The sequence below is a fragment of the Trichoplusia ni genome, chromosome 11 (genome assembly GCF_003590095.1).
Source record: "Trichoplusia ni isolate ovarian cell line Hi5 chromosome 11, tn1, whole genome shotgun sequence".
NCBI lineage: Eukaryota > Metazoa > Arthropoda > Insecta > Lepidoptera > Noctuidae > Trichoplusia > Trichoplusia ni.
Window position 1 is genome coordinate 4888207 of NC_039488.1, and position 23804 is coordinate 4912010.

General features: G+C 37.2%; 6 protein-coding genes across 8 annotated transcripts; 4 read left to right on the plus strand and 2 right to left on the minus strand.

Annotated features, from left to right (window-relative positions):
• Positions 1–4320: 4320 nt before the first annotated feature.
• LOC113498923 (HSPB1-associated protein 1 homolog) lies at positions 4321–9492 on the minus strand. The gene is made up of 6 exons (XM_026879188.1): positions 9018–9492; positions 8810–8946; positions 8339–8463; positions 7927–8069; positions 7384–7494; positions 4321–5614 (listed from the first exon to the last, which is right to left on the minus strand). Exons 1-6 carry the CDS (start codon positions 9339–9341, stop codon positions 5210–5212), a joined length of 1245 nt encoding a protein of 414 aa, XP_026734989.1. The 5' UTR covers positions 9342–9492; the 3' UTR covers positions 4321–5209.
• A 497-nt stretch (positions 9493–9989) lies between these two features.
• On the plus strand, positions 9990–12122 carry LOC113498929 (single-strand selective monofunctional uracil DNA glycosylase). Its single transcript, XM_026879195.1, has 5 exons — positions 9990–10433; positions 10558–10677; positions 11195–11338; positions 11447–11602; positions 11992–12122. Exons 1-5 carry the CDS (start codon positions 10149–10151, stop codon positions 12100–12102), a joined length of 816 nt encoding a protein of 271 aa, XP_026734996.1. The 5' UTR covers positions 9990–10148; the 3' UTR covers positions 12103–12122.
• Positions 12112–14342, plus strand: LOC113498933 (tRNA-specific adenosine deaminase 2). The gene has a single exon (XM_026879199.1). It carries the CDS (start codon positions 12124–12126, stop codon positions 12610–12612), a length of 489 nt encoding a protein of 162 aa, XP_026735000.1. The 5' UTR covers positions 12112–12123; the 3' UTR covers positions 12613–14342.
• On the minus strand, positions 14325–16294 carry LOC113498926 (protein HEXIM1). Its single transcript, XM_026879191.1, has one exon. It carries the CDS (start codon positions 16080–16082, stop codon positions 15066–15068), a length of 1017 nt encoding a protein of 338 aa, XP_026734992.1. The 5' UTR covers positions 16083–16294; the 3' UTR covers positions 14325–15065.
• A 1109-nt stretch (positions 16295–17403) lies between these two features.
• Positions 17404–18418, plus strand: LOC113498934 (trafficking protein particle complex subunit 6b). The gene is made up of 3 exons (XM_026879200.1): positions 17404–17662; positions 17749–18012; positions 18196–18418. The coding sequence occupies exons 1-3, from the start codon at positions 17573–17575 to the stop codon at positions 18319–18321; spliced, it is 480 nt and encodes a 159-aa protein (XP_026735001.1). The 5' UTR covers positions 17404–17572; the 3' UTR covers positions 18322–18418.
• A 573-nt stretch (positions 18419–18991) lies between these two features.
• Positions 18992–23797, plus strand: LOC113498921 (DNA polymerase alpha subunit B). 3 transcript variants are annotated; one of them, XM_026879183.1, is made up of 12 exons: positions 18992–19141; positions 19282–19522; positions 19694–19739; positions 20606–20676; positions 20981–21145; positions 21348–21471; positions 21565–21689; positions 22015–22163; positions 22347–22581; positions 22938–23141; positions 23320–23503; positions 23640–23797. In XM_026879183.1, the coding sequence occupies exons 1-12, from the start codon at positions 19066–19068 to the stop codon at positions 23769–23771; spliced, it is 1752 nt and encodes a 583-aa protein (XP_026734984.1). In that variant the 5' UTR covers positions 18992–19065; the 3' UTR covers positions 23772–23797. The 3 variants fall into 3 exon arrangements, with proteins under 3 accessions (XP_026734984.1, XP_026734985.1, XP_026734986.1); XM_026879184.1 differs by lacking the exon at positions 19694–19739 and having other exon boundaries at positions 19050–19141; XM_026879185.1 differs by lacking the exons at positions 18992–19141; positions 19694–19739 and having other exon boundaries at positions 19148–19522.
• The last annotated feature ends 7 nt before the right edge of the window (positions 23798–23804 follow it).

Below are 23804 nucleotides of genomic sequence, written 5' to 3' on the forward strand. Positions count from 1 at the left end.
CTGGCTGCGCCGCACGACAAATAAGATACCCTCGCCGATACCCGGCACCAAGCTGGTCGTATGTCGGCAAAGGGATATCCCACAACGTGTCAAGGGGGCGATCTACGTCCCCGACTTCACCGACGGCGACGTGGACCGCCTCCGCATCCGTCTACACAAAGCCAACGCCGACACCTACGACATCAACAGCTGGTGTCTATATAACGCACAGCGTACGCCCGAATGCGACGGGATCAGGCTACTGCTGGGGATACCCATGCAGGAGGCCGAAGTCCTGAAGCAAAAGGAACGGCGCTTGCGTTATAAGCTGGGGTCGGTCTACGTTAAATTCGTAGACGAAAGGGAAGAGGACGACAGCAAGAGGGAAAAGGCGCCCATCACCAACGCACCGAGCGACGAGCCTCTTAACCTCGCCCCTGGCGAGGCAACAGAGGCTCCAGTGGAGGCGGTTACCAGCGTCCTGCGACACCCGGGTCCATCCATGGACCAGGAGATGTCTGCAGACACGCCGGCCCGGCCCCGGGAATCTACCCCGGAGGCTGTCGACTGGTGGAGGCGCGTCGAGAACGAGGCGAGGGAGGAGATGCTGCTGGGTAGTGATGGACCCGACAGCTCCCCGACCAAACCCCATTAAAGCCATTCAGGCCAACCTCCAGCACAGCCGGACTGCATCGGCCATGTTGTGCAGGCAGCTGGAGGACTCTACGGAGACCATAGCCCTAATCCAAGAGCCGTGGATTAGGAAGGGCAGGATTTGTGGTCTCACCAACGCAGGACACAAACTGATTGTCAACAGCACCGTAAGTAACCCACGTACTTGCCTACTAATACCAAAACATTACAATGCAATAATCATGACTGAGTTCTGTTCCAGGGATCTCACGGCTGTGAGGCTCCTGGTAGACCCATCCAATAGCCTATCGAGTGTCGTAATAGCATCTGCCTACCTGCCGGGCGACGAGGTCACACCGACGGCTTCGCTGGTCGCACTAATCACCCGGTGCGAAGAAGAAGGTCTGGAACTCATCATCTCAGCGGACTGCAACGCGCACCACGTCATTTGGGGCATGGATAAGTCCAACGCGAGAGGTGAGGAACTCATGAATTACCTTTTTTCCACTAACCTTAATATCCTCAACAGGGGCTCAAAGAAGACCTTTGTAACCTCAAGAGCGCAAACAATAATCGACATCACCCTAGCCACCGAACGGATATCTCAGCACGTTTCAAACTGGCATGTGTCTGACGAGCTAACCTGTTCGGACCACAGGTGGATTCGGTACCAACTAAAAATGGCCATCGCTCCTGCAACACCGAGACGAAACCCCCGGAAGATAGACCGCAACAAGTTCAGAAGCTTAACCGCGGAAGGTCTGAGGGAGGCAGACGCCGAAATCCACCACAGCACCACTGCAGACATCGAGAAGCATGTGGAACAAGTAACGCATCTCTTGAATGACTGCTTTGAGAAAGCCTGTCCTTCAACACTACCCCAGGTCAAACCGAGGGGTGCGAACCAATGGTGGGGACCTGAGCTAGACAAACTCCGCCACAGGACAAGACAACTGTTCAACAGAGCAATGAACACCAAATACCAAGAAGACTGGGAGCTCTATAAGGAAGCCCAGCGACGTCTAAAGAAGCGTATCCGACTCAGGAAGACGGAAGCCTGGAGACGTTTCTGCGAAGATATTTCAAGCAACAACCAAGCAGTCAAGGTAAAAAAGATCCTATCATGCGAACCTGAGCGCAATATAGGATCCCTTAAAAAACCTGACGGTGAATACACCAGAACCGACGATGAAACATGCGAACTTCTACTCCAAACCCACTTCCCGGGCTGTAGGATTACCACGGAGAAAGGATGGCTGGGAACGGAGATACACGTGCCGCAGGCGTCGGACTGGAGCACCGCCCGAAGAATTGTCGACGAGGACAAAGTCAGATGGGCCATAAACACCTTCCTCCCCTTTAAAACAGCGGGCCTAGATGGAATATTCCCGGGTCTGCTGAAATGGAGCGCCGAGGGGCTGATAAAGCATCTGGTAGGTATCTACAGAGCCTGTCTGGCCTTCCGGTACACCCCGCAAAAGTGGAGAGAAGTGAAAGTAGTATTCATACCGAAACCCGGCAAGAGTGACTACACACAACCAAAGTCCTACAGACCTATCAGCCTGACATCCTTCCTTCTGAAGACGATGGAAAGGCTCTGCGACAGGGACATTAGGTCAAACGCGCTACTACAACATCCGCTTCACCCAAACCAGCACGCCTACAGCGCGGGCAAATCAACAGAATCGGCACTACACAGTGTGGTCAGCACAATCGAAAGAGACTTATCGGCAAAGCAGTCGACCCTGGGAGTCTTCATAGACATTGAGGGAGCCTTGGACAAAACCAACTTTACTAGCATTGCAAAGGCTCTAGTACGACATGGCGTTGATCCAACGGTAGCCGGATGGATAGATGACATGCTCAGGAACAGGGCCATACAACTCACCGTAAATGACACAACCAGGGCCATGGTGGCGAGAGGCTGTCCTCAAGGTGGAGTCCTTTCGCCGCTTCTGTGGAACCTGGTGGTCGACGAGCTCATCACAAGACTCAACGCACAACGCCATTTCACGGTGGGCTACGCGGACGACATCACCGTCCTAATCAGCGGACCATGTGAGAGTACTTTGTGCAATCTCATGAGCTCTGCTCTAAGGACAGTCGAAAAATGGTGCATAGACCACGAGCTTTCCGTAAATCCAACGAAGACGGAACTCATACTATTCACCAACAAACGCAAACTGCCAAGCCTAAAACTACCAAAACTATTCAACACCGAACTCTGTTTGACCAGTGACGTCAAATATCTGGGAGTGACCCTGGATAACAAACTGCTATGGAATAAACATGTAGAACAAAAACTCAACAAAGCCTGCATCACCTTTTGGCAATGTAAAAGACTAATGGGGAAAAGATGGGGCCTTTCACCCAAGATTACCCTGTGGTTGTACACAGCCGTAATAAGGCCAATCATCACATATGGAGCGGTAGTATGGTGGCCCAGGACCAAACTAACCACCGCCATGGATAAACTACAAAGCTTCCAAAGGCTAGCATGCTGTGCTGTCACAGGATGCATGAGAACAACACCAACAGCGGCTCTGGAAGTGCTGCTTGGACTGCCACCGCTGGATCTCTTCATACAACAAGAGGCAGCGGTGGCTGCTACAAGACTACAACACTCGGGACTGTGGCGCGCACAATCTAGAGGTCATGGTGACATATGGCACAAAAGCCTTGAGTCCATACCAATGCTGAATGCACCATGTGACCGAATACCTAGGATGTATGTCTTCAACAAAGCATACACGATACAAACTACAGAAAACAAACAAGATTCCTCGGGAATACACGAGGTACGCGTCTACACAGATGGCTCAAAGACGGACTCAAGCACGGGCGCAGGAGTATTCTCAATGGACTTGAACATCAACATATCAATACCACTGGGTGCAGATAACTCGATCTTCCAGTGCGAGTGTGTAGCCATCACCCAGGCGGCCAGAGCTATAGAAAGAAGAGGGATCCAGGACCAAGCCATCAGGATTCTCTCCGATAGCATGGCGGTTCTGAAGGCACTGGACAACTACATCATCACATCGTCGCTGATACAAGAGTGTCACCAAGCACTTGAGCGCATTGCTGCAAGCAACATGGTGACCCTGCAATGGATAAAAGGCCACAGCGGATCCCTAGGAAACGACGCTGCTGATCAGCTGGCAAGGAGGGGATCGGACACGCGGATCCTTGGCCCCCGGCCATACCTGCCTGTGCCCTTTGGCCAGTGCAGGTTATGGCTAAGGCGACAGACTACTAACAATCACAACGATCGCTGGGCTACAGTTAACGGCTGCAGACAGTCAAGGGAGGCGGTCCCTATCCGTTCACCGAAACTGTCTCGCAGCCTGATTGGGCTAAAGCGGGTCGACTTACGAATAGTGGTGGGCTCGCTGACCGGGCACATTCCACTCAATAAACACCTTTTCACCATCAATGTTACAGATAGTCCACTATGTAGAGGCTGTCTTCAACATGAAGAATCAGCGGCACACGTGCTCCTGGAGTGCACGGGGGTCGCGGAATGCCGGGCAGGGATCCTCGGTTCACCGAGCTCCGTCACAGAAGCCTGCGAACGTCCCAGGAGACTTCTGCGCTTCTGGAGGGAGTTGGGATGGCTGGACTGACAGCCTCCCAAAGACACCTGACGCACAAAGGGCCGACTTAGAGCCTACGTGCGGAAAAAGGAGCCCATCACCAAGTACCAAGTAACCAATAATTGCAAAAAAAGTTCCTTAAAAAATACTTATAAAAATACACGTCATTTTTCAAGAACATTTGACAATTTGTCTCTAAGATTTATTTATTTATTTTTTTAGACACTTATTTTTAGATAATAATATACTTATACATAGTTTTGAGAAAAATAGATACACAGGTTTACCTACATTCTGTGAATGTATGTAAACTAGCAATAGACTAGAACCTATATTTTTGGTCAATATACATAATTATACCATAGATGTGTATATCGTACTAAGAGATCTAGCTTTCCTATCCTATTGTGTTTTTTTTTTATTACTTTTACACATAAAGCAATAATTTATTATGGAAGCGTATTTATAACACTTGAGCTGTATATGCCAATAAAATTTAAAAGGTTGGTACCATTTTTTAAGAAGCTAAACATACAACCGTCTTCAAAGAAAAACTACTGTGCCAAACTTGATGAAACTCATGGGACCGAATGTCAGCTATTTCACGTTTATAAATACTCGATTATACATCCTATAAGTCAAAACCTTCACAGGCTCGATATTAATAAAAAACTATTAAATGTGCATAACATTTTGTTTCGAAACAAAAATAAATTAATTTGTAACAGATCTAAGTTTTTGTAACGTAATATCGATATTATGTGACAGCTGTCAATCTTTAATGCGTCGATAATATAATTGTATAGAACTAATCGGAATTTTGTTTCAGTCACGGGTTTCATATCTTATACATAAAGTATAAAAATAAAAATGTACTTGCATAAATCTTATTCGACGATTTAAATTACTCTTCATCTGTTTGTCTTAGACAAGGCGTATGGACAACAGTCCACAGTCAGAATCCTATTAGAACAATACTATTTAAAGATATCTTACAAAGCTTAGCTCATAGAGCTCAAACGAGCAAACAAATTCTGTTTAACGAGGTCGATGACGTTACTGTCACTGTAAGCATTGATCACCGCTTTGGTTAGACAAAGTGGGCTAGTGGAGCCGTCAATCTCCTCATCACAGAGGGGCCTATCTTTGTTCACGAACTCATCAACATTTCGCTTCACTAACTTGACCAGTTCCTCACTCGTAACCGTAGGTACTTCTTCCAGGTTATTCGCCTTATTATCTAGTAAAGCCTTCAAGTCGTATTCGACCAGTGTGTCTGAAGGCTCCTCCTCGCATGTTTTCTGTCGTTTTGCGCGTCGAAGTTTCCGTTTTTTGTCGAGATGAGCGTTCGCAACTGTTTCTAATTGTAGAAATAGCACCGACAGCGGTGTGTCCGCTATGTCGTCCTGGAAATATTTATGTGATTAGTGATCTAAGACAATACACATACGACTTGGGCCACGGCTGTTAGCATCGCAAAACACCAGACAGCAACGCAGAAAAGTACAAAAGGAAGTGCGCTAATAAAGTTGGTTCTCATAGCCCGATGGTATGGAAATCTGACACGACCGGAGAGAGATCAGGGCTGCGATTCTGGCATTTACAATGGCTGATGAATTATTAGAAATTGGATTATTATTATATTGTAAATAGCAGAATTGGGGCCCAGTCCCAAATCCTACAACTTTCAGCCTTCCGAAACATTTTTACTAAAACGCACCCACCATTCCAATAGCTTGCCTTGGGATTGAACTCGAAACTTTTGACTTGAAAAGCTTACCAATAAAATCAAATATATAAGTCAAATTCAAATCTGGTAGGCAGATTATGATATATAACAAATATAAATAAAAAAAGGTCTTAAAACACTCATTAGGTACAGCATAATACCAATTACATTAAAATAAGTTTATTTCACGGCGCACATTGTCATATGAAGAGATATTTTTATTCAGATGACCTTTAAATATGATGTCAGCTTACAGATGTAATAGGTATGAAGAATGTTGTCTTAGACAGGCGCGTAGTGGAATGTGTCACATGGCTTGGCAAGACTTGCGGATATCCTCTCATGACCGAGAAGGCGTTGTAAATTGTTTAGATAGTATATGCAGCAACAAAATACTTAAATAATAACTGGCATAAGGCGAAATCATATTACAACAGACCAATAGCTAGCCAGTTCGAATTGCCACCCTGCCGCGTCAGCTCATGATTAAGAATGGGTTGGGACAGAAACTAGTCGGGATAAATACGCGTGATTTAACCGTTGTATCATATATGTATAGTTAACAACAAAAGTCTATAAACACAAAATAATGGTTTAGAAGCATTCGCATTAACAATAAGACTTTAAAAATATGCTCAAAATAGATCTCATACCTCTCAGTTTATATAAAAAAGAAAAGTTGTTTAATGATAATTGATAATGATTTTACCAATAGAAAGCTTCGCGATCATCTGTGTCATAGGGCTTATACTCGTATAATTTATAGTAGATTTAAATTTTCGTTTGTTGATCGATTTTTGTTGCTGACCGTACGTCTTGAGTGTCGTGACGTGATGTCATTCTGTCCCTGACTCACAAAGATGAGGATGATAATAATCTATACTAATATATACAGCTGAAGAGTTTGTTTGTTTGTTTGGACGCGCTAATCTCAGGAACTACTGGTTCAAATTGAAAAATTATTTTTGTGTTGAATAGACCGTTCGTTGAGGAAGGTTTTAGGCTGTAAACCACCACGCTGCGACTACTAGGAGTGAAGATACAATGGAAAATGAGGAAGAAATAGGGCAGTTATAAATCATAACTTATATCTTCTAACCACGCGGACGAAGTCGCGGGCAACAGCTTAGTATTTAATATGACCACTGCACCGGTCAAGGGCTTCAATTATTATAATTAATCATCATGATGGTATGAACACTATGAATAGGTATGATATTGTCGCTGTGATTAAATTGTCCTTATGGTTGTAATTATAATCATGTTCTTGGTAATGCTAGTGTGGTAATGGTGAATTCCGAATTTCTATTTACTAAGGACCCGATACTGCGCTAAAACCTTTTAAAAAAAGAATTGTATTTTTTATTCTTCGGATTTATATTTTTATAGTCTTTTTGATACTCGGAATAACGAAATATGACTTTGAAACGTAACAAAAAGACTTACTTCATTTGGATTCACTATTAGTCTAGCAGTTTCCTGTGGTAGATCCTTACATATTTGAGCAACAAATAATTTGATGAGCGCCTCGGACACTCTCGCCGAACTGTCCTGATCCTGTAAAGAATGTAACATTGTGCTCAAGTTTTTAATGAATGAATGAATAATACAGCAATGGAAGTATTTTCAAAGGTAATGGTTGTTTTTAATGTGTCACTGGATGGAAAAACAAAAGCAGAGTTGTAGTTAAACAAGCAAACTAATAAATTTTTACATATTGATTTAAACTTTCAATGGTGTCATTATAATGTTGTTTTGATTACCTAAAATGAGATCTGGTTTTATGCAAGGCCAATAAACAATTTATATAATTGTGCAAACTATGGGAAACTAATTATACAAACCAAACATAAAGGATAAATATTTCATCCTAGGCTATAAAGGATCTTCCAGCCAATATTTTCAGCATTTCACCAACAAACTTGACATAAAAAAATATAATTAATGTATATCTATAAAAGAAAAGCACTGGTGCTAAAGGATTCTTACCAAAAGCTGTCTGCATACTTCAGGTAACCAAACATTGAGTGAGATATTGAGAGGGTCTACATTCTGCACATAATGCCACCACCTCCAGGGCATGATCAGGACATCTCCAGCATGCAGGTCTACTACACGAGCTCCCTTCAATCCTGGAGGAATAGAAAAAAGCACATAGGTACAAATATTTTAATATTCTATTGAAAAATATTTATTAATTACACTCACTTCAGGTTTTGTGAACATAAGATAAGCTTTCCTCATAGCTCCAACAGTTGTTTTGTAGAATTTAATTTAATATTATTCAATTTACATGCGGTTATTGAAAAATAAAACTTTACTGGCAACAGATAATTAGATTGGAAATTGTTACATATTTGGAACATTATTTTCTTAAATATAAGTGTTAACTTTGACTTACCACTAAAAACATCCAGATTGTTAGGACAAAAGAAGTTAACTTCACTGTATATACTTGACTCCTCATAAGGCACCCTTGTAGGTTTCAATCCCTCTGTTCCAGGGGGGAAAATAATCCACCTCTTCCTAAAAGTTATCAATAATTATATTACAATTTTGTTTTGTTTATTAAAAACATTTGTAGAACTTAATTAGGCATTTAATTAGGTTCTAAACAACTGGAGAGGTCAATGGTGAAAGGCAATAAGATGTGCTGTCTGATGTGCTGTCCTTTAAACTTCATGGAAACATTCTGCACACTTTCACTAATTATACTTGCTACCCTAACTTTTAATATATATTTTTCACTGTTAATAAGGTCACCCTACATGGGAAATGTAAAAGAATCCTGGATCTATCTCTACCTAAATGACCTAATAAAACTATTTACTCATACAAATTAATGAAGTAGCAGAACATAATAGGCACTTACGTTCCATGCAATTGAGTCACAATGTTGACACCATATGTATCTATATGAGCAGGTGTGTGAGCACCCTTGCTACCAACCCAAAGAGTGGCATCTGACGCACCCTTCTCCGGAAATCCAAACTCCTTCCAAGAAATACCCTGGAAATTAACACTATATAAATTTACTTATAAAATACAATCTTACCATCAAAATAAGATTTAAAAGTTACCTTGTACAATTCATCATCTCCATTAAACCACTGATATACATATTTATAATCAAAATACATCCACTCTTCCCCTTTAGATGAAACATCAAGAAACTCCTTGAAAGTCATAGATTTTTTACTACATCTTCGCTCCCAACATGGTTCATCAGTCAAAAAATCCTTTTTCATGCACCTTAATGGTATTTGTTTTTCACCAAATACTGAGGTCCACTTTTCGACACTCCACTGGCATATTGACCAATTTTTCACGAAACCCCGTAGTATAAGCGGGACTGAACAGTTACTTATCACAGAGCGAAGCACTTCTTCGTTTAACGAAGCCATATTTTGCAATAGTTTCAGTACTTGTATTTATAGTTGCACTTTTATTTCAACGACGAATATATGTTTATCCCAATTCTAATAAGAAAGAAAAGTGTAAACAAACGGCAACGAGTTCAACACTCCAACCAATGGTCATGACAGTTATGACATAATGATATCACAAATGACATAACATGACATTATCCCTACCTACTTTTGTTGCGCTGCAGCTGCAGGATGGTGCGATTCATAAACAGACAAACCGTTCCTTTTCAGTAATTATTTTTTGTGGCTGAATATAAAGAGCAAAAGAAAACTATATCCTTGGTAAAGTGAAGATATGTAAATATATATATTTTTTATTTCTGGTATAAATATTACTTTATTATTTGTGATAGATTAATTTGATTACTGAAGTATAAACAAATTTATCGTCACTAGCTGTCATGTTATCGTCAGTAGTTTTCAAAACATTGCAAAAAATTAGGTTATAATGATGAAAACTGAGTATAGTTCACAAGAAAAATATTTCTTTACTTTAATCCTGAATCCTGAGTCCTGGCAGCCCTGAAGGTACGTAGTCTTTGCGCACCTTTGTCATTTTAAGTTGTTATCCTTGTCACAACTTGACACAAACAAGCTACTTGAATTGAAGTGCTACAAGTAGGTACTCCTACGCTTTGTTTTGAATTCAAAGTTAAAAAATAAACTTTGAATAATTATTTACCTACCTTAGAATGTGATATCTTATTTGTTTACGTGATATAGTGGAGTCTAGTGTAGTAAAAATTGCGTGTATTACTGTAAAATTTGTGATTTGTTTCAAAAATGTCTGAAGAAGTAGTATCATCATTTTTCTTTCATTCTGGAGATTCCGCCTATGAAGAGTGTGAATTACATGAAGACCTCTGTGACGATTTGCTCCATTTGTCAGACGAATTAAATTTATCGCTTAAACAGTTTAAAATGCCTCAGAAAGTATGCTATGTCTACAATCCTACAATTTATGCTAGACATACATTTGAAATGTATATCCGCAAATATTGCAAAACAAAAAAGAAAATAGTGTATTTTGGAATGAATCCTGGACCTTGGGGAATGTCTCAGACAGGAGTAAGACAATAAAATAAATTGTTAAATAAGTAATTTTAAAAATAACAATATAAAACTGCTATACATAGGTACCTAGTAAATGGAATAAAAAAATAGTTAAGATATATTTTTTTTTATTCAACAGGTACCTTTTGGTGAAATAACTTCAGTAAGAGATTGGTTGGGAATAAGTGGTCCTGTGGAGAAACCTTCACCTGAAAATCCTAACCGTCCAGTCTTAGGCTTTGAGTGCACCAGAACTGAAGTGAGTAATAATTAGAACATTTTAAAGTGCACATTATTAAAAATAGTTTGTATTTTATCCAACCCACTTAAGAATTAACCACTTAAAAAGAACGGATTCTCCGTAAAAGTAGTTTTATTTCAACAATATTACAAAATAATTCAAAATATTATCTTATTTTGAGATAATAAGTTATGTTTTGTGTGTACATGAGTAGTTTAATTGGGTTTTACCGTTCTATTCTATTCAATAAATAAATAAATATTAATTTTACTAAATTGTTATTCTGCCCATTTCCTCTCTCCTAAATTTTTGTGTGCCCGACGGGGTCCATATTAATTAATCACTTGTTATTTTTTTGTACCATCTCTGTATCATCTGGAATGCAATAAATGATTGAGTATTGACTACTAATTAACTATTAGTAGTACATACTGATGACATTCATAATAGATTTTAAATCAATATAGGTAGAAATACCATATCACCCAAATTCAATTATTGATAATTTAACAATTTATCACTATTTAAATTCTAGGTCAGTGGTAAAAGATTTTGGGGTCTATTTAAAACTCTGTGTGGCACACCTGAAAAATTTTTTGAATCAAGTTTTGTCTTCAATTATTTGCCTCAACAATGGATGACCGACTCTGGTTGCAATGTTACACCGCAAGATTTTAAAGTATGTATGAGTTAAAATAAAATCCTGCATAAAACAGTCTGATTAAATGGTTGCTGTAAGCTAAAACGAATTGTTAAGAGTCTAAGTAGACTATTTTTTATATTTCAGAAAAGTGAAGTAGATGATTTATATAAAATCTGTGATCCAATATTTAGCAAAGTTCTTGAACTTTATGAAGTGGAAATAATTGTGGCAATTGGAAAATTCTGTGAGACAAGGGCTAAGGAGATATTAAAACGACACTCTCTCCCAAGACCTGTACAGGTAAATCCCTACTATCCCTACTAATATTATAAATGCGAAAGTAACTATGTCTGTCTGTCTGTTACGCTTTCACGTCTACACCACTGAACTGATTTCAATGAAATTTGGTACAGAGATAGAGTTGGCCTTGAGAAAGAACATAGGATAGTTTTTATCCCGGACTTTTAAAGAGTTCTCTTGGAAACGCGATATAACCGAAATCGGCGCAGCGAAGCCGCGGGCGAAAAGCTAGTCCTTCATAATGTTGTTGCTTATCAAGGCTATATTAATCACGAGCATAAGCTAAATCAATGACATAGAAGAAAAATAAAATTGTGGAATAAAGCAAGTCTCACCCATGAAATGAACCTTAAGACAATGTGTTTGTAAAAATAATTTGTTTGTTTCAGATATTATATTTACCCCACCCAAGTCCTAGGGCAGTAAATAATAATAATTGGGATCAGACAGCTACTGAATTTCTAAAAAAGAATAATTTGCTAAAATATTATACAAGCTAAAGTAATTAGAAGTTAAGAAAAATGGTTGATTTTATGAAAAGAGCTCTTGAGTTAGCATCAGAAGCTTTATCAGCTCAAGAAGTACCAGTAGGCTGTGTTTTTACAATTAATTCTGAAATTATAGCAGAATCTAGAAATAGCGTAAATGCTACACATAATCCTACAAGGCATGCAGAAATTAATTGTATAGATACAGTCATAGCGCACTGCAAAAATAATCATATTGATTACAAAATGTATTTTAAGAATGTCACTGTTTATGTCACAGTAGAACCATGTATAATGTGTGCTGCAGCACTTAGCAATTTATGTGTGAAAGAGGTCATATATGGTTGCGCCAATGATAGATTTGGCGGCAAAACGGTTTTAGATATAAGTAAATTTTATGAATATAATTATAATTTGACAGGGAACTTAATGGCTAATGAAGCTATGGCTCTATTGAAACAATTTTATAAAGGAACAAATCCTAATGCTCCTGAACCTAAGACAAAGAAGGAAAAAGTGTAGATTATTGTTGTAGTTATTTTTTTACTGAAATGTAATATTTTTTTAAAAGCACATTGACAGTATAACTGGTGCACCTTCAATCAATAGCTCCCCAGTTTTGGAAATTGCTCCCAAATATAAAAGAGTAATTAAATGTGCCATTACAATATTTGGTATAAGGATGACAACTAGTCTGAATACCGATTTTTTTTTTCGGTTATTCATCTAAACTGTATGCAGGGCTTGGGAACTGTTCTTGTGTTTGTTGAATTGCTACGCATTGCCGCGCACCGATAAAAGAGGGAGACGTTGCATGACGGATCAAATTAACCCAGTAAGGCTCTCGACAATATGAGCTTCCTTGCTTAAGGAGGTGATTCCCCCGCCTAGCCGAAAAAAGGCTTGGCAACAGTTCAAAATTTACCGGTTTATTATAGTTCTTAACTAGGTCCTTTGTAAAACACCCGCTCAGAGCTGAATTGATTCCCAAGCGATATGTAAGCAAATGATAAATTTTGTAGTATTAATTTTATGCACTTAAGGGAGCGGTTTTGGACTTTACAATTACATCTCTGTTTAATTTCAAGCTGAGCATGTGAAAACTAAACTGGTCAGATTATAACAAGAAGGCACCCGAAAAGAATTGTTGTGGAAGGCGCGAAAAAGTAAGCGAGTAAAATTAACCGATATTTCGAACAGAAACCGTTATAATTTGATCTTTGATTCCATTAGAGCGGAATAGAAAGGAAGATTTTTTGAAAATGCACGGCAAGTGAAACGAGCTGGTTATTAAAATTAGTCAGGATTACGAGCCCTGTTTGTATTTATGGATATTCTTCTTTGCTCTCATAACTTCTAAATCATAATTCCACAATAATTGGATAAGCTTTCGTTTGAAGAGGCTGATCCAATCATCCGCTGCTTGCTATATACGTCACGTTAAATGAATACAGCGCCCTCTAGGGGACTGATGGAGTCATCAAAGTCGTGCGGGGTATTCCGTCAGAATGTTGCTCTCATTTTGGCTTTGCTTTCTTTACCAGATAAAAGCAAAAAAATATAAAATCACGTTCTAAACTGTTTTCAACAAAATTCAACCAAGCCCAAACCAACGTATGGTAGTTTGACTACAAAATTAAATACAATATGCAACAATAAGACCTGAACTGTTATTAGGTCGGGTCAGTATAATAATTATGCCTTCATCTAGTCTCTTTTATTTCTCTCTTAGTCTCTTCTAGTATCTTAGTCTAATAACTAACCGACGACCATTAACACATCTTAAAAGTACGACACAAGCAATTTTTCTGCTGAAATTACTTCTAGAGGCGGCATGTTATGACTATTACATAACTGCTTTTAAACAAACAACTTATTACGTAATATAACGTATTTTTATATGAAATACTGATAGAGATAACTGTTAGGATAGCCGTGGTCGTGTTCCTCCCTCTTATTGCAAAGTAGATTCGTTATAATAAAATAAATTCAATGTGGCAGACGACCTCGGCCTGTTTCAGGGTTGGTTTTAAATTTTTAAGGTTCAATTTGATCGTAACTGAAGAGACTGTTTTATGTTCTCAAAAAAAGATGTGTAAACTAGTTGTCACCTTTACTTTATTTGTTTAACCAACTGCCAATATTTTTACTGGATTTATGTAGTAGAATAGGTTTTTTATAAGATTCTAATAGTATTGTGTAATAAGGGGTAAAGTAATTGAAATTAATAAACATTTTCAACTTATAAAGTATATATATATTTTACTGTTTTCTTATTCCATCCAAAAACTATGTTTCTAGGTCCACTATGGTAAATAATATTAAAGTGTAAAAGGATTTCGCAGCAGTGCAAGTGGCAGATATATAACATACATAAAAAATAAAACCTGACATATTAATGTTTAATGGCGCAGCAGAACATAATAGTTACATCCCTGTTTAAATATAATTAATATTCAATATTTCTACAAGTACTTGACACAATTGAGTTTATTACATAAAAAAGAACACCTATTTGTAACAAGATCAAAGGCAACCATAAAATATAAGATTACAATAATAATTCAAAATAAATTATACTCAATACTCTACAACATTTTCACTTAGATCTAGCCTACATAATATCCCACTGTATAAACATAAAAGTGAGATCTATTTGGAAACAACTTTTTTATATTAATTAATCACTACCAATAAAATATCCACAAGGATATCACAGAAAAATTTCACTAAATCTAAAGAATTATGATCTCACAATTACATTTCCACAATGTCGAGGAAAAGAATGTTCGAGGGAATTTGTACAGTCTGCTACACAAAGATGCAATTAAATAAATGCATGTCATGTAAATTCGCACATTACACCATGAAATGTACTTGTCCCAATGTAACAAAGGAATAAGCAGAAATAGACTTAAAATACTGTTACACAATTTTGACAGCCTGTTTACTATTAACCAATGAATGTTTAAAACTTATTCATTTGAATCATGGCAGCCATTAACCATAGGGTAAATAGCTTCAGAACCTTCAGTCTCTTCATTTTGGCCATTAACATGAACATGATTTTCAATGGATAAATTATTGCAGTCCTCAAGAACTGGCTCAGCTATAGGGCTTGCACTGCGACTAGAGGTACTGTCGCTGTCTGAAGTTGAAGAACTATCACTTTCAGAATCTGCACTTGATGAGTCCTGGGACCTCTGTCGTAAATGTTCATTTTCAAGTCGAAGTTTTTCGTTATCCAGCTGTAGCGAATGTATTTGTTCTTCTTGTTCCTTCATACGCTGCATCATTTCACTTATCGACTGTTCATCAACACTTGATCCTACGGATGTTCCAGAGGTATCTCTGTCGGTTACCATACTGTCTCTGTCAGTGATCGAAGCATCCTTGTCGGTGTTGGTGACGTCTTTGTCTTCTTCTGCGCACTTCGCTCTTGAACGCTCGGTTCTTTTGACCAGATTTTCGTATTTGGCTTCCAATAATAAATACTCCTGTATCAGATCATCTTTTGTCATACTGGACAATCTTTCACTTTGTGCGTCTTCATAAACACTTGAAAACTCCTTTGTTAAATATTCCTCTTCATCATCGGGCAACGAATAAAAATAGTTTTCTTCAGAATCCACGCTGAAACTGGAATCGCGAGTGCGGGCTGATGGTGTCCTTAAAATATGAAAAGAATTTTCTGGTTCTGGTTTATGAATTTCCATTAAAAATTGATTGTTATTAAATGGCGCATGTGTTTTAGCTAAAACTATCTTCCGGAATCTATTATTTCTCTTTGATTTGTCATTTTTTCTTCTTTCTTGCCACGGCATTTTCGAAAACGGTTTCGTTATTTTGCGTTTGGATTTCCCGCGCCTCCTTTTCTTTCTCACAACTCCTTCAAGATTCTGATTTGGGACATCCACGGCAGGTGGCGCTTCTAACTCAGCAGGGCGCGTCGGATCGCCATCTTTTACAGCGATAATATTATTTCCGTCCATTTGCGATAAATCGTCACTTACTTCTTAATATATACTAAAAGTTAATAAAACTGATTCACAATAACACTTCGAATACAATTTAACACCACTGGAGCTTTACAAGATCTTCATAAGAGTACAGTGTACCACGAAGCTCTGCATGGAAGACGCAGTCCGCCATCTTTATTTATTTATTTATTGTTATATTTTTTTAGTACTTTGTCGTTAGGGTTGCCTATTATGACATGAAAATTATTGCGACAGTTTGCATAATCCAATAACCAATGTTGCACTATTTAAACACTTGTTAATCAATACTCAAACTATCACTTTTAATATTCCACAATGTACCCCTTACCATACTTTGCTGTGCCATATGCCTTATTGCTTCTATTATGAATTTAAATCTTTTGACTGCCTTAGACTTTCTTTGTGGAATGCAAAAAAATAATAATAATAAATCTTTGGACTTGCATATAGGTGGAACTGTTAGCACGCTATCCTAATTTTTTTATCACCACCGTCTATAAGTGGGATTTTACTCAGCATTTGGTGGTGAATACTTTCAGAATAATTTACAGGGTAATTTTTCTGCACTCCCTTGTTCAATGAAACCAATTGAACTACAAAACCAAGTTCAATGAAACTTAGGAACCCAAATGGCCCTAAAAGTTTTATGAACTCATCGTTTGATTTAGATTACCTATGTATTTAGAAAGGGAGCTACTGGTAGGTACATTCAGGCGTGACGCATGAGTCTAAACCGGTGAACCTATTGAAATGCGGGGTTAGTTTTTCGTTTTTGAGCCATGGTTCATATACGAGTTTAATTATAATCTGTTTAAACATTTTTATTATAAGGATAAAAATGATAGAGACAAATCAATCATAACCAAATACCCAAGTTGGATAAAGGGATATCAAATAGCAGGGTTAAGTTGTCACAAAACTGGTAGTAGGCGTAGTATATTCCGGGAAAAAGATAGCAATGGGAATGGACAATGTTCCATCATTACATTCGGCGATTTGTTCAGTTATCATTTAAATATAGTTATTTTGTGGGTAGTTATCAGCTGTTAAGTGTTATTCTAAATTTTGCAGCTCGAATTAAAAAGAGCTATTTTCTTGAACGTGACTGTGATTTTGAGAAACATCTTTATGACCTCAACTGAGTGAAGAATTAAACTTCCACACTGGTCATCATCGTTATTTTATGATGTACTTGGCGTGTCATAATAATAATATATTTGAAAAATTATATTACTTATCTAAAAAATGTTGAAAAATTAATACTATAACTACTCTATATAATCTGTATCATCCGAAAATGACAGATCCCTGACTGAATGCCACTAAAGAAAGTTAACAATGTCAAATTCGTCTGGTGTTTGAAAATAATATAAAAAGCAACAATATCTATTTATTAGTCAAACGTAGATTTTGAAATTACGATTTGTAATTCTATTTGGGCAGCCTTTAATCTCTTCATTCTACTGCCATAGCGTGTAATTATGGCTGACGATATAGTCTTTGAATTACTACATTCCGAAATAATTAACTATTCTTTAGAGCAATCAAAAGATAACATAAATGAGAAAAAGGTGATAATACTTGTGACCTATTATTTATACGATAAAAACCTGTAAGAATGTTATCAATCAATAAAATTGTGTTGCATTATTTCTAGGAGGTGGATCTTTCAGTAGTAGAGTATATTGGTTTTGCTGCTGGATACAAAATAATGGAGAGACTGACAAGAGAATGGCCCAGGTTTAAAGATGAACTAGATACTATGAAGTTTATTTGCACAGACTTCTGGACTTGTATTTATAAAAAACAAATTGATAACTTACGGACTAACCATCAAGGTGTTTACGTCTTGCAAGATAATGCTTTCCGATTCCTGACGAACTTCTCGAACGGCCACCAGTACTTGGAATTTGCTCCCAGAGTAAGTAGTTTAAAATTTGTATCAATTTATAATGATTACAATGAGTGATTGAAATTCCATGTATATTAGTTCATCTATGATTAAGGTTACTCAAATACTTTAATTATTAAATAACTTTTAGACCTGATAAAATGCATTCATTAATTGCCATATTTGCATTATTGTATTTGTTCTCTTTTACAGTATGTTGCATACACTTGTGGACTGATCAGAGGAGGTTTGGCTAACTTATGCATCAATAGTGTTGTCACCGCTGAAGTTCAAGCTATGCCATCCTGTAAATTTCATATACATGTTCAAAGAGCTTAAGAAGAAACCCTGTAATTACCTGTATATCTGTACATCAATAATCTAGTAAATGTTATCACTGTCTTATATTAATTAAAAAAAGAAAATTGCATCATTATTTGGATTTTAATTTTTTACCCTATCTAAAATTCATTAAAACTTACCAAGTTTTGGTAAAAAGTGATATTTAAACAAGAATATAATGCTTTAACAGACAATAATTGTGTACTTACTAAATTTATTATCCTGGCCTTGCTATATATGTATACCTTTGCGTTAAATTTAAGTATAGTAATCTCATTGTGAGATAATAATGGACAGGCGCTAATTTTTTGCCAAAATATTACGTGTTTTACATCGTGTATTTTAAAAATTTATATTCGGCAATATTTTTGTTTTGTTCAAGTGAAAGGGATAGCGCTATTATGTCAGCATATCACCATCCTTATCTATCAGCTGCAAAGCATCAAAGTGTAAAGAACATTTCAGTAAATCGCTGCAATAAATGTTTTTTTTCTTCATTAAATGTGTTGTTGCAACAAAATATTGCAATTCCATATTGTTCATTTGTTATATTGCATAGCTGCCTAGAATCTAGATCCGACCGTTTACGTCTGTGTTGCCATAATAGAAATAGAATCAACAAAGTTTTAGATCTAATCTGTGGTAAAAACTTTGACGAAACGCACGCAAACTTTTTGATTGGCGTTGGCGCTCTTTTGCTTCCTTTCCTTTCATTCGCTCTTTCATTTCAATTTACAGAAAATGGCTTCCGAAGAATTGGTGACTGAGCAATTTCAATTTTTTGGTATAGATGTGCCTAAAGAAGTCATAAGTAAATGTGAGTACTCATAACATTCGCGATATGTAATAAACTTATCGATCTATCTCTTCAACAACTTTACTAAAAGTTTTGGGTGTAACTTAGACCGCTTCAAAATTAATGTTCAAGGTTGTTCCATTATTCACTTCTTTTCTAAGGCGTAAGTTTATGCGAAGAATACAACATCGACGCTGAATCTTTCATCGAACAATGGATGGCCTTCAGTTTAAACAACTTAAACGGTTCGTCGCCGAATTTGGACAACTTGGATGTATTTGTGAGAAAGGAATTTTCCAAGCGATCGGCGAATCGTCCCAATGCAACGGCTACAGAAAATGGACAATCGGTTACCGGCAGCGGTTTGACGGTTTACGGAGCAGGGGCTGCTGTTTCAAATCAGTATCCTTTTAAAGCGCATGCTCCACGTGTTCAATATTTACTGAAGTATTTTTAAAAAGTTGTTTGAAACTTGTGAATTCCGTTGCCGCTTGGATAATTAACGGTTTATCGGTAATATTAGTTGTACATGTTGTACTTCATCAACGATTGTAATCCTTAACGAATATACAGATCAGAAAATGAAGTTTTATCAAATTATATGGCAACAACACCAAAGGTAACTTATTAACTATGTTGGTTACTTACCTGTAATTTTTTGAATGTTTGTTTAGAATTGAAACTATAAATCTTATTTATAACTATTTACTTTGATTGTTTGCTTCTTACAATATAGGTTACAATTAAATTATATTGTTGTGTACCTTCACTTTTATTTAGGTGATCCTGCTCGAATTAATGCTATTAATTGAAGAAAGAAGTTGAAAGTACCTACTTGTTCTTAATGGGTATATTTCTAGTAACACAGTGCATTATTTCTGTGACTAGATCTACACTCATTGAGTACGTTTAGGACAACATACCAACTTCCACAGAAATAAACTTTGAAGAAACTATTTTTTCCTGCAATAAGGAAATACACCTAAATAAGATTTTTTTTTCATAAAAATTCTTAATACTATTTTTTCCATTTTTATACAAAGACAACCTGCACTTAGTAAATTAAACATAATACAGAACTAAGTTGAAATGACCTTCAGCATTCTACTAATTACTGTTCAAGTTAAGTATACTACTATGTTTTAGTACTTAAAAATGCACTGCAATCTCAATTTTAATTTTTTTATACTAGCCTTTTTTACTTAGTCTTATGCATGAAACAACTATGATAACTTACGGTTTTTGTGTTAGGTAGGCATCAATTAAAGTGAAGCTTACTACTATATATAACTTGATGATATTTGTGGGCGAGTTTGCTTCTGGTTCATGTTCTTTATAAATCATGACTAGATCCATACTCGTCTGCAGCCATCAACTTAATCTACACAACAATATGAATAATGCTTATGAACTGCATCCACTGCATCCTTGTTTTGAATAAAACAAACCATTGATTATCATTTTAATTTTAAATTACATTTGCAGAGAGTTAAAATTGAAATTGAATCAACAAATCATCCAAATGACCTGTGTCCAGCTAGTTACTCACCTACAGTGTAAGTTTAGGAACTTATTAACATTAAATATTTTTATGATTTACTCAGTTTTGTGAAAAAGTTTACTGAAGTAGAAAAAATCTCCTGATTATGTTTGTTGTCTAATTCTGTTTGGCAATTGTGCAGTATGATTTTCACCCAGCAAAGCAATACTTTTTCAAGCTAAAGCACAAATCATGTCTAAGTTTATGTTTCGATTAGGTCTTTTTTTTAATATCCAAGCCAATATCCAAATTTCCATTTTGCCCATTTTGAAGTCTGCATTGTGTTCATTTAATAAAAGGCATGTTATGGTTAATTTCAGTGGATCAGCTAAATACGCATCAAGAACAAATCCCGGTGCAGTCGTTCATTCATATGGTGATGATAAATTATTACAGAGCATTGCTGAACCATGCAGTCTTGATTTTTTAAATCTAAGAATAGCACAGGTACCCAATGATGATGGTGACACATACACTAAAGCAATGTAAGTTATAAAATCACTAAATTTAAAAAAAAATGGTATACTGCCAAGCCAGCGTAGCTTTGTGAGTGAATAGGTCAAACAAGCTACTTGAATCACAGAGCATATTCATATAATGACCAAAGAAGGTTTTATTTTAATACACATACTCCTAGAATCAATCCCACTCAAAGTGCAGCATTGTTATTTGAATTTCTTGTTTTAGGTTCGGCTTTGAGCTGCTCCATGAGAAAGCTAGTATGTTTGATAACAACATTCGATATTTATCACAATGCATTATGAAAAAGAATGGAATATCAGAAGTCACTTCTGTTAGGTGTAAAACACAGGTAGCCCACATAACTATAATAATACCAAACAAATAAAACCTTATGATTTCCTGAAATGGCAGCAATAGATAATATATAAGTTTGATATTTCAGGCGGAAGTGTCAGTAGCAGGTCGCATTGAGTGTGATGCCGATGCCAGGCTCAACCCCAAGAGTGTTGTGCTTCAAGGAATTTGGGAACACTCGCTCAGTCAAACAGTGCCAGTGGATCTAGATAAGTCTGTATTTTTAGTGTAATCGTGAGGTTTATATTTGATGCAGCTGACGAGTCTGTTTTGGGACTTTCTAATTCGAATGAAAAATAAAATCTCGTTAAGAACGATACTTTGTAACATCTATTTTTGAAATGACGAAGTGTTTGAGAGTCTATAATTAGGGTGCAGAGCATTATTGCCAGGTAGTTAATAAAATACAGGACCTTGCTCCTTGCTTACACTCCTGAAAAACTTAAGATGAAGTTGTCATCTTTCCAATATGCATCTAATATTATTATTTCTACATTACTATTTAAATTTTTATTAAAACTTTTTTATTTCTGAACAGCGTAAAGCAGTATTCATTATTCCCCGGCCAGACGGTTGTGATGCGAGGCGTCAACCCTCGTGGAGACAAATTCGTAGCGCAAGAGGTTTTCTGCGACGCCTCCCTGCCCGTCGCGGATCATAAGGCCGACATGATAAACGCGTTAAATGGTGGGCGTTTTGTTTGAATTGACTTGACTTAGTTATGAAGGGATTATAACACCATATTATTCCGCTTGGATGAATATCTCTTCGGTATTCCTTAACAGCTATTGCATTCGCTAATATTATTAATTTGTATAGGTACTGAAAGCAGGTTTTCTTCCTTTCCTTACTTTTTTTTCTTTCTTACAGGTAAAATGTCAATTGTGATAGCGGCAGGACCATACACAACATCAGATAACATGGCATATGAACCCCTAAAAGACTTTGTTTCCTATATTACAACACACAAACCTCATGTAGTTATTATGACGGGACCTTTTCTAGACAGTGAACATACCAAAGTTAAAGACAATACAATGGCAGAAACATTCAAATCATTCTTCGACAAACTAATAGATAATCTAGGCGATTTAAGTAATACAAGGTAATAAAAAAAGTAAATATTAAACCCATGATCAAACTATTCACATTGTTCAGCACTGTTTCTCTTCCATAAACGCCATGGTTCTGCTTTAGACGCTTTGTTAAGCTCCCAATATCTTCAAAGCTTTTCGCCCGCGTCAAGGCCGGTTATATCGCGTTTCCAAGAGAACCCTTCAAAAGTCCGGGATATCCTAAGTTCTTTCTCAAGGTCAACTCTATCTCTGTACCAAATTTCATCAAAATCAGTTCAGTGGTTTAGACGTGAAAGCGTAACAGACAGACAGAGAGTGTTACTTTCGCATTTATAATATTATTAGGGATGAGTAATAACCATTTTTTCGTCATTCTTTGTTTCAGTCCAAACACAAAAATATACATAGTCTCTAGCAGTAAGGATGCATTCCACGTGAACATTTACCCGACGCCAGCATACCCTAGCAAACGGAAACATGGGAACATTCACTTTATACCTGACCCTTGCACTCTCAACATCAGTGGAGTAGTTGTTGGTGTTACCAGTACCGACATCCTTATGCACACAAGTCAAGAAGAAATATCCTTGTAAGACCTTAAGTACTTTTGTGTTCATTTTCATTGTGTATAAACTTTGTAGTAATGTATCTATTCCATAATTTCATAATTACAAGATACAACTATTACGTATTGGATTCATCGACGATGACGGTGCTTTTCTATCTTCTACATTTCTTCTAACTCATTGATTGATTGACTGTTGCAGGGGTATGAGCGGCGACAAGTTGTCGCGGCTAGCGGGTCACGTGTTGCAGCAGCAGTCGTACTACCCGCTGTGGCCGGCGGCCGCGGGACTCGCGGTGGACGCCGCGCTGTGGGCGGCGCATGCGCAGCTCGCTGTCACACCGCACATACTAGTGCTGCCCTCTAACTTCAGATACTTCGTCAAGGTAAAAAGACTAAAAATATTACTACAAATAAAATGAAAACTACTGAACTAAACTAAACAACTTTAATTTTTAAAACTTTAATAAAATATTTTATTAATTTATAACAAATTGTAAATAAAAACAAATGTTCTTTCAGGATGTCAACGGCTGCGTTGTTGTAAATCCAGAGCATTTAACAAAAGGAACAGGCGGTGGCACATTCGCACGATTATTGATAGCCAGTGACAACAATGATAAAAAAATCTCAGCGCAAATTGTCCGCATTTAAGATATTAATACAAACCTCTTTCTTGACTTGATC

What these genes read in the sequence shown, in the direction of transcription:
- LOC113498923 (XM_026879188.1), bottom strand. Translation starts at nt 9,341, where the DNA reads ATGGCTTCGTTAAACGAAGAAGTGCTTCGCTCTGTGATAAGTAACTGT. An exon ending in GAGATGATGAATTGTACAAG is followed by an intron (nt 8,947 to 9,017) that starts GTAACTTTTAAA and finishes GTTAATTTCCAG; the next exon opens with GGTATTTCTTGGAAGGAGTT. An exon ending in AAGTATGCAGACAGCTTTTG is followed by an intron (nt 7,495 to 7,926) that starts GTAAGAATCCTT and finishes CATTCTTTACAG; the next exon opens with GATCAGGACAGTTCGGCGAG.
- LOC113498929 (XM_026879195.1), top strand. Translation starts at nt 10,149, where the DNA reads ATGTCTGAAGAAGTAGTATCATCATTTTTCTTTCATTCTGGAGATTCC. An exon ending in GGGGAATGTCTCAGACAGGA is followed by an intron (nt 10,434 to 10,557) that starts GTAAGACAATAA and finishes TTTATTCAACAG; the next exon opens with GTACCTTTTGGTGAAATAAC. An exon ending in CTCTCCCAAGACCTGTACAG is followed by an intron (nt 11,603 to 11,991) that starts GTAAATCCCTAC and finishes TGTTTGTTTCAG; the next exon opens with ATATTATATTTACCCCACCC.
- LOC113498933 (XM_026879199.1), top strand. Translation starts at nt 12,124, where the DNA reads ATGGTTGATTTTATGAAAAGAGCTCTTGAGTTAGCATCAGAAGCTTTA.
- LOC113498926 (XM_026879191.1), bottom strand. Translation starts at nt 16,082, where the DNA reads ATGGACGGAAATAATATTATCGCTGTAAAAGATGGCGATCCGACGCGC.
- LOC113498934 (XM_026879200.1), top strand. Translation starts at nt 17,573, where the DNA reads ATGGCTGACGATATAGTCTTTGAATTACTACATTCCGAAATAATTAAC. An exon ending in ATAACATAAATGAGAAAAAG is followed by an intron (nt 17,663 to 17,748) that starts GTGATAATACTT and finishes CATTATTTCTAG; the next exon opens with GAGGTGGATCTTTCAGTAGT. An exon ending in ACTTGGAATTTGCTCCCAGA is followed by an intron (nt 18,013 to 18,195) that starts GTAAGTAGTTTA and finishes TCTCTTTTACAG; the next exon opens with TATGTTGCATACACTTGTGG.
- LOC113498921 (XM_026879183.1), top strand. Translation starts at nt 19,066, where the DNA reads ATGGCTTCCGAAGAATTGGTGACTGAGCAATTTCAATTTTTTGGTATA. An exon ending in TAAAGAAGTCATAAGTAAAT is followed by an intron (nt 19,142 to 19,281) that starts GTGAGTACTCAT and finishes TTCTTTTCTAAG; the next exon opens with GCGTAAGTTTATGCGAAGAA. An exon ending in GGGGCTGCTGTTTCAAATCA is followed by an intron (nt 19,523 to 19,693) that starts GTATCCTTTTAA and finishes ACGAATATACAG; the next exon opens with ATCAGAAAATGAAGTTTTAT.